Consider the following 12,790-nt stretch of genomic DNA (forward strand, 5'->3'; position numbering starts at 1 on the left):
TGCAAATCTGAAAATTTCTGTGTAAATATTTGTTTAAAACATTGGTTTTGTAACGACAGTGATAGAAGTCACAGTATGAGAAACATTTTCTTCTGATTGGTAACTATTCCATTTCTTGACAAAGTGCGTTTTGTATTTTTAAGTTGGAAGATGTTTCTTTAAAATCTCTTAAAAGCACTGATGGTTATTTAAAAAAAAAAAAGGTAAAAAAAGTGTAGTAATGTCCTTTGAAATAGTTACAATCTCCTAATGGTTTTATGTAATTAGCAAAAGCATCATCATCTTCGGAGAAAAATATAGTACCTGTCCTCTTAGAGTACTGGTACAGTTTCTCTGTAATTAGTGTGTGTTCATTAATACATGCGTTGGTTTCCTGCGTACATGGTGTGCAGTGTGAGCCTTGCACAGTCACAGCTTAATCTAGTGGATGGGAGTGCAAATTTTCTGAGGAAACCGCAGAACCTACTAACCCCTTCCCAGCCCCCAGTGCTTAGCCGTGGTGGTATTGATGTCTCCTGCCCAACTGTGAGCACAGAACCTTCCCCAGTATTTCTGTTATCTTGAGTAAAGAGGCCTTGTACCATTCCCTGAAGATTGCAGTTGAGTCCTGCTTGATTAGGTTGACTTCTTCAGTGCACTAGCTTTTCTTTTTTTTAACAAAATATATTTTTGAACTCCTTCAGTTGTGACAACCTACAGCGCTGAAGTTCAGGACCAGTGTGAAGTTCCCTTCTGCCCATGAAGGCTGATAATTACAGTAGGTCCTAAACATCAGATCCAGAGTGGTTCTTGGTTCTGATGGTGTGCAGAGTGGATACCCCTGACGCACATAGACATGCCTGTAAAGGTCAGCAGAACCTTTCTGAAATGCAATACAAAGGCTGTTAACTTTGGGAAGTAGTAGTTGCATTTTTAAGGACATATACCTAAGCATACTGAAAGGTACCCCAGGTGGGCGTAACACATTCTTATCATTCCCCAGTTAGTAGTGTTTAATAGTACTAGATCCTGTGAGTAGCTGGAGGGGCTAAGTGATGTGGAGTCACCTTCTCATGAATATGCAGTAAACTCAAAGGTGACCTAAAATCTGATGTCTGACAATGCCTGTAGCGTGTCACTTCTGTGTTGCTTTAAAACAATGCCCAGCTGTTCTGTTCACTTGTTCTTATTTTTTTGTCTCTCAGATGCAGATAAATACTTGTGTGGTGATGGTGGATACTAGAAAAACTGCAGAAGCAAACTAACCCCTCCCATCTGTGAACCAGGTAATGTGTGAACGTACAAAATAGTTGGAAGTAGCAGTTGTTGTAAAATCAGGAACAAGCTCTGGGCTAGTGCTGACTGTTGCTGGCACGTGGTTGTTGCAGACACAGCGAGACAGGTTGTACCAAGGCCGATTGATCCTGAAGGACACAGCTCGCTCTGAAGAAGTGCGCTTAGGTATGCCTCAGCTGGCACTGCAGACTGTTCCTGTAAGGAGGAGGCTAAGCTCCAGTCTGGATGCTTATTCCTAAATACCAGCCAGCAGCCATCTACAGCCACTGGGCTCTTAACGAGTTCCTCAGCACAGCTATGCCATTGTTTATGTAAAGAGTTAAGCAGCAGGTATAATAGCATGGCTTTCTTACATTTTCTTTTAGTACCTTTAGGTTGATGAGGCAGAACCACTTCATTGTAGAAGTTCATTTTAAAAACCAGATTTTTCACTTTTATGTTACTCTGATTTTCAAAATGGCAAGTGCTACAACTGCTATTTAACAGGGAGGAACAATAACAAGACTAAAAGTGTTATGATAACGACACAGTGTGACTGGCACTCCCTGCAGGTATTGATATTGACCTCATCTCTATCTGCTAAATTGTTTACTATTTTAATATGCCTTGGTCTTGCCGGAGCTTCCCTGTTGCTGCTAGCATCGTGCATTAATGCCAGCAACTCAATTTGGTTTCCCTTGAAGAGGGTAAAAAGCTGAACCGGCAGTTTATTCCAGCTTTCCTTTGGAGAATGCAGTTTCATAACTAATTACATTGTTGATGCTTTTAAATTGCTTGGTGGTGTTTCCAACAGGAAAACTGACCCATGCTCCTGAATGCCCTTACTGCAGAGTACTGGTGTGGGTTGGTGGTTTTTTTTTTTTTTTTTAATGCAGAGAGTACAGAGGGGTTTTTTTTTTAATGCTTGAACTGCTGAATTACTCTGTAAAATTACTCAAGATCCCAGACTGAGTTTTGGGAGAAACATTTTTACAATGTAAAAGCATAATTATTTCTCTTATCTTTTAGATTAGAATATCTGTATATTCCAGTTACCTTAATTGACATTCAGAACACACTTACTTCTCTCTGCCCAAATTCCTGAGCAAAACTGTCTCTCTTGATTAGAGAATTTTTCCAGAGGATGTATGTAATACTAATGAAAATTGTACTCTAAATCAAATATTCATTTGCAAGCAATTTTACCATTCCAAAACAATCTAGGAATTACATTCAGAATCATTAACTTAATTTAATCCATACAGGCATAATAATTCAGTGTCCAGATCTTAAAATGTTTAACGTTTATTGCTGCATTCGTTGTTTTGCAGTTTGTGGAACATGGAGAAGTGGAACTGTGGAGCGTGTACGTGGAGGAAGGTGAGCCAAGCCTGGAGAACTTCCCTGGTAAGTGATGTTAATTACAGAGCAGGGAGGAGCAGGAGGTGGTTCGCTTCTGTACCACAGCTGAGTTCTAACAGCTACTGATGGTGTAGCTGATCAAAGAATCCCCTCAGCTTTGAGGATTAAACTGGGGATTTTGAACAAACGCTCATTTTGTGATGAAGCCAAAGCAGAAAAAAAATTTATTCATGAAGGTTATAAAAATGATCTTGTCAACTCTGACAGTGATTTTGCAGAGGTTAGACTGGAGCCTAAAGTCTTAGTAGCAATATCACACCTGTTTACCAGGAAAGGATGACAGATTTCAAGTGATGGGGTAGCTGTGTCAGGGTAGGGAAGCACTGAGCAGCTCTTCTGTATCCAGAGTTGGTGGGCATCAGCCAGAATGTACAGATGTGTGTGCAAATAAATCATGGGGTGGAAAACCCTTCTGGTAAGGGAAAGTGCGCCTTGTGCTGGAGCCAAGGGAGGGGGCAGAGGAGCACTGCTGGTGCTCAGGGTTTGTTGGCACTGTGCTCTGCAGGGCAGTATGGGCGCTGTACAGGAGGCACCAGTTACAGCCCTTGCATTGAAAGCATTATTTTCAGTAATTCTTAAAAGACTTTTATGTGTAATTCCTACCAGCTATTACTAATAGCTAGAGTATTTACATACTTAGAAAACAACATTACATCCTCAATGGTTGTTAGGCTTAAGGGTTCTGTTTTAAAAAAAAAAACAAACAAAACAGACAAAACAGACTATTCATTTTTGTGTTCTGTCGCAGCAGCTGTCAAAAGATAGTTAGATTTACAAAAATGCCATCTGCCTAAAGAAGGCATTGCTCTTAATAAAGTGTATTTTCTTTTCTTTTAGATAGTGTTGTGGATTTTTGGAAGACTGCGGCTTTTAAACAAACACATAGCATCAGGGTACCTTACACCTCTTCCTGGCATATGGTGGTAGTTGAAGAATCCCAGTAGCACCAGCTGCATGCTGTAATTGGGGGACATTTACATACCATGCTGTACATTTCAAAGTCTCTCTGTAGGTACCAGCTGCACAGCCTTAAGGAAGTTCTTGCTGTCAGCTGCAAAAACTGTTTTTCTGAACAGTTTTATGAAGAATAAGCTTTCACAGATTCATAATTTCAGTACATGTTCAGCTGACAACAGATTCTCAAAACCAACTAGAAGCAACATTATAAAATCTGGCTTTGAATACACTATGTATCCCCTTACAGTAACATAAACTTCCTCTTTCTTGCCTCTCACATTCTATCATTAGTATTTTGCTTTCTAGAATAACTGAAAGTGAAAACTCCTTAAAAAAAACCAAAACAAATGACTCCAAACACTTCAATGTTTTCAACAGTAGTTTATTTACTCACTTATGAACACAGGAGTATGCAAAGCAGTTAGAAAATACTACTAAAACTTGAAAATTATTCTAAAATTTTCAGGGATTTTGTTTGAGGGTGAAGGAAGGCTAAAATTATTTGCAAAGACTACTCAGTGCTGTCAACCAGCCTGTTAAAACCTAAACCTGGACAATTTAAACAAAATTAAAGCCATGCTAATTACAAAAACTTACCATGAAGTTCCTTGCAGGGGGATCGCACTTAGTCTTTGGAGGTCCGAGAATACCATTTTTAAGTGTTACTCAGCAGAAGTAGCTGGTAATAGTGCAAGTGCTAAAATGCAAAATTCACAGATGGTACAGAGTTTGGAGATTATTCTGACTTAGGTGCAGGAAATAAAAAGTCTAAGCAACTTTTTGCAGTTGGATATGAACAACAAGTGTGGGATTACTTCTCAGCCTGCATGTTTAGAACCCCTCTTTAAACCTTTTAAGATGTACAGTGAGACCCAGATGATTTTTTAATACTGCAAGTGGAAAACTAACAGTAGTGCAGTTTTGTCCACTACTGAGATGGTCTTCTATACATAAGCCTCAATATAATACGCAGTAATGAAGATATAGCTTGACAAGTTAAACAGGTTAAAACTGGTGTAAATAGAACATTCATAGCCACAGCTTAGTAGTATGGTGGATAAAAATACAGATCAAGCTTCAGTGGGTTTCAAGCGCAAGTAGATGAAACAATTCCTCAAGCTCCTACCACTAGTGGAAATAATCTTCCACCAGTTTCTGCTGAAACATCCTGCTCTTTGTTAAGAAGCTGCCTCTTAGCTGACACTTCTGCACCTGTAATAAACTTAATTTTTCAGATTAAGCCTTCTGTCAAAGTCTATGTACATTTACTGGTGCTTTATTCAGCTGGAAAGTCTTTCCTGTGACTAATCTTAAACAGGAATTTATAGCTTGCTTCTGGGCTCAAAGTGTTGCAGAACCCTACTTCCCATGAGTGGGCTGGTTTAAAAACAAGAACATGCATCCCCAAAGGAGATGCTGTGGACAGAAATACATCTTGACAGTGTTTGTCTCCCCCAACCCACTTCTGATGAGGAACTCCACCTCCTAAAAGAATAAGTAACGTTCCTTGGTACAGATGCAATCTGGAGGGAACTGCTTACCATTCTAGGTGCAGGCACCCAAACGTGTGGGAACTGGATTTTAGGTATATACATATCACTGAACAGTGCAAGAGTACAGTGGATTAAACTTTGGTGTCAGGTATCGATACATCATGAGCGGTGGCTCCGTTTGACTTGTCAACTTTTAGAGCACGCTTTTCTGAAACAAACTGAATTACTGCAAAAAAGCTTTACAGAAGTTCATCTCAAAAGGGTAAAATTAATTAACTGCTATGAATTCTTTGCATTCAGAGCTGCAAAACAAAGACACATATTACTTAAATCAGTTTTATTTAAGAATTTCCTACAGTGACAAATCTTATAAAAAGCATCCAAACACGAAACTGCAGCAAACAGCATTCTTATGGATATCTTACAGACAGTGGAACTTCCACCCTGGAGAGGCACACTGAGCTCGCTAGTGATCTCTGCTACAAGAGCTACTGCAAAGCACACCACAAGCTCAATGTTCTCATCACAAACCCCATCATCTTCAATTCACATTACCACACTTACAGATCATTAACAGAAAAAAAAACACACACCATACAGCATTCACAGCAGTTGACATAAGGGAAAAAAAATACAAATATTCATTTCACATAACACATCCAACTAATTGATTAACTAGGTATAAAACCCACTTAAAGTCTTCCACATATGGATGTCCTTTGAATGCAATAAACACTCGTACTTTATTTGCTATCATTGCTCTCCGCACACTCTCTCACCAAAGCCACAGGATTGAGAGACATCTCGCCAAGTAAAATAAAATCCCATAATGCACCACCAGGTCTCTGCATGCGCTCTCTCCTTTATCTCGCACATACCAGCCCTCTCATGCCTCGGCACCACCATCAATCCCACACAAGGTTTCAAAAGTTCAAACAGCCTTCTGGTTCCATCTCACAGCCTTGCGTTCATAGCGTTGATACGACTCCATGAAATAAAGAGTAGCGGATAAAAATGGAACACCCACCGTCTAAGACGCAGCATGTGCAGTGTGATGAAGTATTCTTGGATGAGAAAGCATGTAGACAGAAGTATTCCTAAGGCAGAATATTTACAGCACTGCTTTCAATGAAGTGCTTCTTCCATACACATTTGAAATGAGATGAACTGCGGAGATTAAATGAAGCCTTCATATCGTACTTTAGTATGGAGGGGAGACAGTGTTAAAAAGAAACACAAACAAAACAAAAACGACACTGTGTTCTCCAACTGGGGCACTTGGAGAGTCTTATGGTGGGATCAAATTAAAAACAAGAGGGAGAGAATGCTGTTTCTGACCAATGGTTTCCATTTTGAACATGCAAAGAATTCAGGTAGCCAGGAAACAAGGGATAAAGTATTACAAGAGAAACCTTTCCTATCGATTGTAGTGTTAGTTTACCTATCGGGCAAACAGCAGTCCACTTCCAAACATTCAGTATCCCAACAAGATATGTAACAAAACTTAGAAATTCCTTTTACCTTTTTTTTTCCTTTTTTTTTTTTTTTAAAAGAAAAATGTCAAAAATACTGCTGAATATACTGCACACTGAACAAACTGTTTTGGAAAATTTTAGTATATATGTAATTTACAGTATACTTACCATGAGTTAGAAAAATTTGATTTCCCACCATAGAGTCAGTATCAGAGCCCACTGCGTCTACATTCCCCAGCCTGACGATTTGGAATCCATGCTTGAACCAAAGCCTCCGTTAAACCCGCTGCTGGAGCCTGCGTTCGAGGCTGAACCCCAGCCTATCGCTGCCCCCGAGTTGGACCCACCATAGGAGTTATTTCCTGAACTAAAGCCCTGGTTCTGCTCCCGCTGCATGTTGCCTTGAGGCTGGTTGTTTCCCGACGGCCCCGACTGGTTCTGCTGACTAGCCAGCATGCCCATCATCCCCCAGCTGCTCTGCAGGGCTGCCTGCGCGGCTGCCATCATGGCAGGGTTGATGCTAAAGGCTCCAAAGTTCATACCCCCACCCATGTTACTGCCCTGGTTGTTACCCAGTCCTCCCCCACCTCCTCTGCTGTTGCCAAACCCCCCTTGATTCCCAAAACCTCCCGGATTACCACCAAATCTTCCACCTCTCTCTAACTGTCTATTGCTATTGTGCTTAGGTTCAGCATTGGATATATGTACGCTGATTCCTTTAATGATCAAGTCCTCTCCACAAAGAGACTGGGCAACCTATAAGAAATAAGGGATTGATTAAATGTATGTTAGACTTCTTTTTTTTAAATGTTAGTAGTACAAGACAAAAAAACCCTACATGAATCTGAGCAGATATTTAACCTGCAAAGGAAGCATATGGATATACTTAATCCAATTTGAAGTGGTTTATCTTTGCATTTGCTACTACACTAACAACAGCATCTGAAACGTATAACCTTAGACAATTCAATAAATCAAATCAAGCTAATACCACTGGAATTCTCAAAAGACAGTGGACAAGTGTTCCATGTGCAGTACCAGAAACTATGCGTTATCAAGCTACTGAAACGCAGGCTGTCTAAATACAAAGTTAAAATATTTTAAGATTTACCTGATCATCTGCAAACGTAACAAAAGCAAAAGCTCGGAAGGGTTTAGGAATGAAGACATCTACTACTTCTCCGTACTGGGCAAAGAACTGTTGGAGTTCATCTGCTGTCATGTCCTCAGTGCAGCGCCCAACAAACACTTTTCTGCTACGCAAGGGTTCGTCGGGACTTTGCTGGAGGGAATTGAAGAGGAAGAAAAATAGAAAAAAAAAAATCAAATCACAACTACCCTTGAGAACTGAGCTGCCTTATGATAAAGGCCCCTTTTAATCTAGCCTGTTCTGAGGACTGAAGATCAAGAAAGTTTGAGATTGTAAGTTAAAGACTTTAAAAAAAAGTCATTCTGTTCAGAACACGCCTGCACCCTGGTGCAGAGGGAAGAGAGTCACAAGAAAACAAAGACGGGAGCACAAGACCACTGCAGAAGTATGTTGGGGTTTTTTTGTAATAGCTGCCAATATACACAGAGGAAACAGAAGCTTCAAGTTCAGTTTTGAATTCAAAAACTCATTCTGATCCTCCCTCGGTTAGTTATTCTGCCTGCTTTCTTCTCCATTTATTCACACAGCAGACAAGTTAAGCAGGTGCTGGACATTAAAACACATTCTCTTCAGATTTCCACCTGTACTTAATTCCCCCACATAACTAGCTAATGTCCCAACACTTCTTATTCACTTCCTGCTCACCCATCACCTCCCCATTTTCCTTCCATGCTTTCACTTGTTCTGTCCACTCACAGACTCAAAGGCCACATCCCAGAGCAGATTATTAATCTGTTCATCTGCTCACCTAACACAGTTGCTAGAGAAGTGCACTTCCAGTGTTTGGTAAAACCAGCAATAAATACAGCAGTACCTTAGAATTGGGAAGTTTACAGTCACACCATCTTCCATCTATCATGTGCCGCTGAGACATGACTTTCACCTGGGTTTCATAATCCGTAAACCGAACAAAACCAAAACCTTTTGAGTGGCCAGTTTTAATATCCTTCTTAACCTAAGACAAAAAAAGCAGACTTTAAAAAAAAAAAGACAGAAACAGTGTACGCCTGTATTTGTGACTTAATGACATGCTATTTACCAGTCATTTCCTGTATCAACTTTGATATTAAGATCACCAGAAAAAGTATACAAAAAGTTTTGATTACCTTTTCTTACAAAAATTACCGACATAGTATATAGTCAAAGCAGAGGCCTGTGACAGCTACAAATTAAAATTATTAGCTTGCCTTGAGCCCAGGCATAGCCAAAAATGGGATATAAGTATTTTGTAATATTGTGATGGCATAGCCAGACCAGCTGTATAAGCACTGTGACCACCAAAGGGACAAACGCTTATAGCTGCACACATGTAAAAAAAGACCAAGTGTATAAGGATCAGGTGAGATCCCCCTTCTGGGGAGATAAAAACGGCATCCATGAAGACAGAAGAAAACCGAAGCAGGTTTTGTGTTCTGACTTCTGCCATCAAAGAGCCCTCGCACCTGGCCAGGCCATCAAGGTCCCAGGCTAACGTGCAGCACCACAGCCCCGGGACTGTGCACACGGCTGATGCAGGACACGGGCAGTAGAGCCCAACAGCCTTGTGCAGGCAGCGATAACACAGAGTAACCGCTGCTATGAAGCATGATGTAACTGAATGAATTTAGTGAAGTTCTGTTTGAGAGTGTATCGGTCTTGTAAACACTCCCATCACAGCAGTCTCTAATTCCTTAACGCATACATGCATATATAAACACATATTCAGCTGCAACAATTAGTAACAGTAATATAATTTAAGAAGCTCTTAAAAACACTGTACCCATTAAGCTGATCTGCATGAATTATCACTCCCAAATATTCCTGGTGATGTGTACCTACTCAAGCCTGCAGCTACAAAGCTCATGGAACAAAATGCAACCTAGGAACAGAGACACAGCTTCAGATCTTCTCTGAGTTTATACGGCTCTGCTTGTTTCTACTGGCTTCCTCAGAAGACTAATTTCTACCTAATGTCCCTCCTTACTTGAGCTGCAAAAGGATTTTACCTGCACCATCAGAACTTCTCCAAATGTACTGAAATACTCCTTTAAGTCTTGTTCAGTGGTTTTCCAGGGAAGACCCAAGACTATTAAATCTGAAGTCTTCTGTACTGCTCGTTTCACTTTCACAGCTGATGATGTATCTGTTTCATCCATTTTTCTCTTATTATCTGAATATAGAGAAGTACATTAGACATCATCTTCAACTCTGGAAATTGCTTCCACGGGATAACGCAACACTTTGTCATTAAAGCGCTTGTATGGGTAGAGAGTTAAACATCTTACTGCACATCTGAAAACTCACTGGAGCCAAATCTATTCTGCAGGACAGATACATGAATAAAAGCACTGAACTTCTGTAAAGCAGAGGGTTCAACAGTAACATTGTAGCCACGTTAAGTTAGCAGTGACTCACGCAAACCTCTTAGCTCTGAGAAAAGCAAGCTTGTACAAAAGCCAAAGGAGCTTAGACAAACCTTTGGGATAATTAACAACATAGACCAGGTTTCCCCATCCAGCTTCTGGCGCGTGCAGAATGCCTTCCACCAGCCGGACACCCCTCATGCACTGCGACACTGGGTTCCTGTAGCGCAGCCCGCAGGCCCCGGGGAACTGGGCGGTCACCGTGGACAGCAGCACGGTGCCGTCGTCCTCCGAGGGGATCTCAATGGGCTCATCGTTCTCGTCCTCCGTCACCCGGATATACTCCGACATCTTCGCTGGAAGTTACTGAAGTACAGGAGAGAGGCGAAAAGCAGGCATAAGCCATCACCTTGTTTCTCCTGATACGGTTTTCATCTTTCTAGCCTTAAGGCATAAGCCCATTTGCATTTATTACACAACAGGGTACACCGAAATGCGTTATTCGCTGACGTTAAAGCCTCGGGCCCTGCCGTACCGACAGACACACGGACCAACACCTCGGTCCGTCACAGAGCCTGCGGAAGGACCGACAGCGACCGCTCCCCGCGGCACGGAGTAATTTCTCCGGGCCGCCGCAGCCTCCCCCTGCGGGGCTGGGACGAGTTACGGGTTGAAGGAAACAGCCCTCCTCGGCCCCATCGCCTGCCAGGGCCCACCCAAGGCTGCGGCCTCCGGGCGCGGCCCCCTGCGCCGACCACCGCCGGAAGCCCCGGTCCGAGCGGGCCCCGAGCGCTACCTCCGCGCCCCGCTCACCGGCCAGGGAAGGGAGCGGTGTCTCCGAGAGACCCTCACCGCCTCCGCCGCTCACCAACCCGCTACTCTCCACTGGCACCGCACAAAATGGCGGCGGGGGCCCCCCTCAGAGGCCGGGCCGGGCCGCAGGGCGAACCATTCTCAGCAGCGGGGAGGGGTTGCGGCGGAGCTCGTCGGGCCGCGGGGAACGCGGTGGGCCCCAACCGATTCCCGGCGACGCGCCGCCCGGGCCCAGCCGCAGCCGCAGGCCGTATTCCCGGGATGGGGGCGGCGGCAGCTGCCGAAGGGACCGCTGCCTGCCCTGCTCCCCCCCTAACGGCACAGCCGGTGGTTCGGCCCTGGCCGCGCCTGCGCGAAGCGCGCTGCGAGCGCAGGGGCTGCCGGGAAGGGGTGGTGGCGGGGCGGCTCCGGTACTCCGTGCCCACGGGGCGGGCTGGGCGGAGCCCCACCGGGAAGGGGGCGGGATAATATACACACACACACACGTGCGGAGGGAGGGCCCGGGCCGAGCCCCACCGTAACGCCGCCCCGCGAGCGATAACAGCAGAGCCCCAAACCCGCACCGCGGCCCGGCCCCGAGGACCCCGCGTCGTGCCGAGCGGCCCAGACTGAGGCGGGTCTCGCCAGCGCCAGCCTGGCGTTGGGAATGGCGGCGCGGCGAGCCGCAAGCGGTGTAAAGACCCGCTTTCCCGGTAGCGGCCGTCGCTCCAGGTAAAGGCGGTAGTTTGTAAGGGACCCCGCGGCCGTACTGCGGCTCCCGCCGCCCGCCCGCGTGACTCACGAAGGCCGGTCGGGGCCCGCCCTGGCGGGAGAGGGGACGCAGGGCTTCGTGCGACAGCAGCCGCGCCCGCGGACCCGCCTTCGGAGCCCGGCGGCTCCCGGGGCAGCTCCCCGGGACAATGTCTGATAAGGAGCCTCCGGAGGGAGAGGAGCAGGCGGGAAGCGGAGACTTCCCGGTGTGCGAGAGAGCCTTATCAAAGGGCGGCCTTCCCTCTCCCCCGTCTCCGCTATCAGAAGGACAAGAACGAGTGTGCTCAATTTGTAACCAAAAGGAAGACTTAAGGTTAAACCCAAGCAACCCAACCCCCCACTCCTAACGAGCCCTGACCAGTGAAGCCGTTTGTTCGGGGGGGGTGGGGTGGGGTGGGGGGGTGTCTCCATCACTGGGGAGAAGTCAGCCATGAACAACCTCAGGTGTACCAAAAGTTCTTTCTGTTGGGCAGGAGGAGACACGGCATGCACTTTTTCGTTTTTCACAGAACACGGTAACATTCAAGATGCCGAGTATGGCAATCACTGCAGCATCTGAGCATTAGCCTGGAAGCACCTGTGTGTAAGGTTATATGTAACAGCACAGGAGGCAAATCCTCTTCCCAGAAGACATGAATGAGCAATACCGGCCAAGGCATGTTGCCACTTGAATGGCATCATTCTGTGCTTGGTAGGAAGGGTTGATCAGACATGCCTCCCTCTGCAGATCTCCTGCAGGCATTCCCTGAGGATCTTGGGAGGAACTAGATTAACCAGGCTGACGCACACAGACAGTTTCATGGCAGCTCAGTTCTGTGTATTATATTTAGTGTCCTAGCCTGATACACTCCCTCCCTTCCCCAACAACTGGTTTGTCACTCAGAACTGATGTCTTCATTAATTCTTCCAGATGTTTGGGGCTGGGTTTCCCCCCCACCCCTCCCCAATTCACAATCCTATGAAAAAACAATTTTGTAGGATTGCTAGAAGGTAAAAAAAGCTAGTAGTTCTAGCCCTGTCCTTTAATACCTAGTTAAGTGTTTGCTATAACATGGCTTAATCCTCTCTGGACCCAATCTCCCCTTACTTAATGGAAAGACTTAATGGTTAAATCTCATTGTACAGTATTTTAAA

The 12,790-nt window shown here is 44.6% G+C and overlaps 1 protein-coding gene and 1 long non-coding RNA gene across 4 annotated transcripts; one reads left to right on the forward strand and one right to left on the reverse strand.

Moving 5' to 3' along the window:
• The first annotated feature begins 291 nt into the window (after positions 1 to 291).
• LOC129215714 (uncharacterized) lies at positions 292 to 3,707 on the forward strand. The gene is made up of 3 exons (XR_008580079.1): positions 292 to 757; positions 1,185 to 1,265; positions 2,586 to 3,707. It is a non-coding gene; the product is annotated as an uncharacterized LOC129215714 (long non-coding RNA).
• A 1,741-nt stretch (positions 3,708 to 5,448) lies between these two features.
• On the reverse strand, positions 5,449 to 11,253 carry TARDBP (TAR DNA binding protein). 3 transcript variants are annotated; one of them, XR_008580078.1, is made up of 7 exons: positions 10,907 to 11,246; positions 10,207 to 10,459; positions 9,737 to 9,900; positions 8,566 to 8,706; positions 7,713 to 7,883; positions 6,770 to 7,357; positions 5,449 to 6,293 (listed from the first exon to the last, which is right to left on the reverse strand). XR_008580078.1 is itself a non-coding variant. In XM_054849308.1 (6 exons), exons 2-6 carry the CDS (start codon positions 10,442 to 10,444, stop codon positions 6,827 to 6,829), a joined length of 1,245 nt encoding a protein of 414 aa, XP_054705283.1. In that variant the 5' UTR covers positions 10,445 to 10,459; positions 10,907 to 11,253; the 3' UTR covers positions 5,449 to 6,826. The 3 variants fall into 3 exon arrangements, 2 of the variants coding, with proteins under 2 accessions (XP_054705283.1, XP_054705282.1); XM_054849308.1 differs by having other exon boundaries at positions 5,449 to 7,357; positions 10,907 to 11,253; XM_054849307.1 differs by having other exon boundaries at positions 5,449 to 7,357; positions 10,946 to 11,212.
• Between the last annotated feature and the right edge of the window lie 1,537 nt (positions 11,254 to 12,790).

The sequence above is a fragment of the Grus americana genome, chromosome 21 (assembly GCF_028858705.1).
Source record: "Grus americana isolate bGruAme1 chromosome 21, bGruAme1.mat, whole genome shotgun sequence".
Taxonomy (NCBI): Eukaryota; Metazoa; Chordata; class Aves; order Gruiformes; family Gruidae; genus Grus; species Grus americana.

Excerpts from the sequence above, each read along its gene's own strand:
- TARDBP (XM_054849308.1), bottom strand. The coding sequence starts at position 10,444 with ATGTCGGAGTATATCCGGGTGACGGAGGACGAGAACGATGAGCCCATT. Across the intron at positions 9,901-10,206 it reads TGTTGTTAATTATCCCAAAG|ATAATAAGAGAAAAATGGAT; the intron begins GTTTGTCTAAGC and ends CTCTATATTCAG. Across the intron at positions 8,707-9,736 it reads GAGAAGTTCTGATGGTGCAG|GTTAAGAAGGATATTAAAAC; the intron begins GTAAAATCCTTT and ends TTTTTGTCTTAG.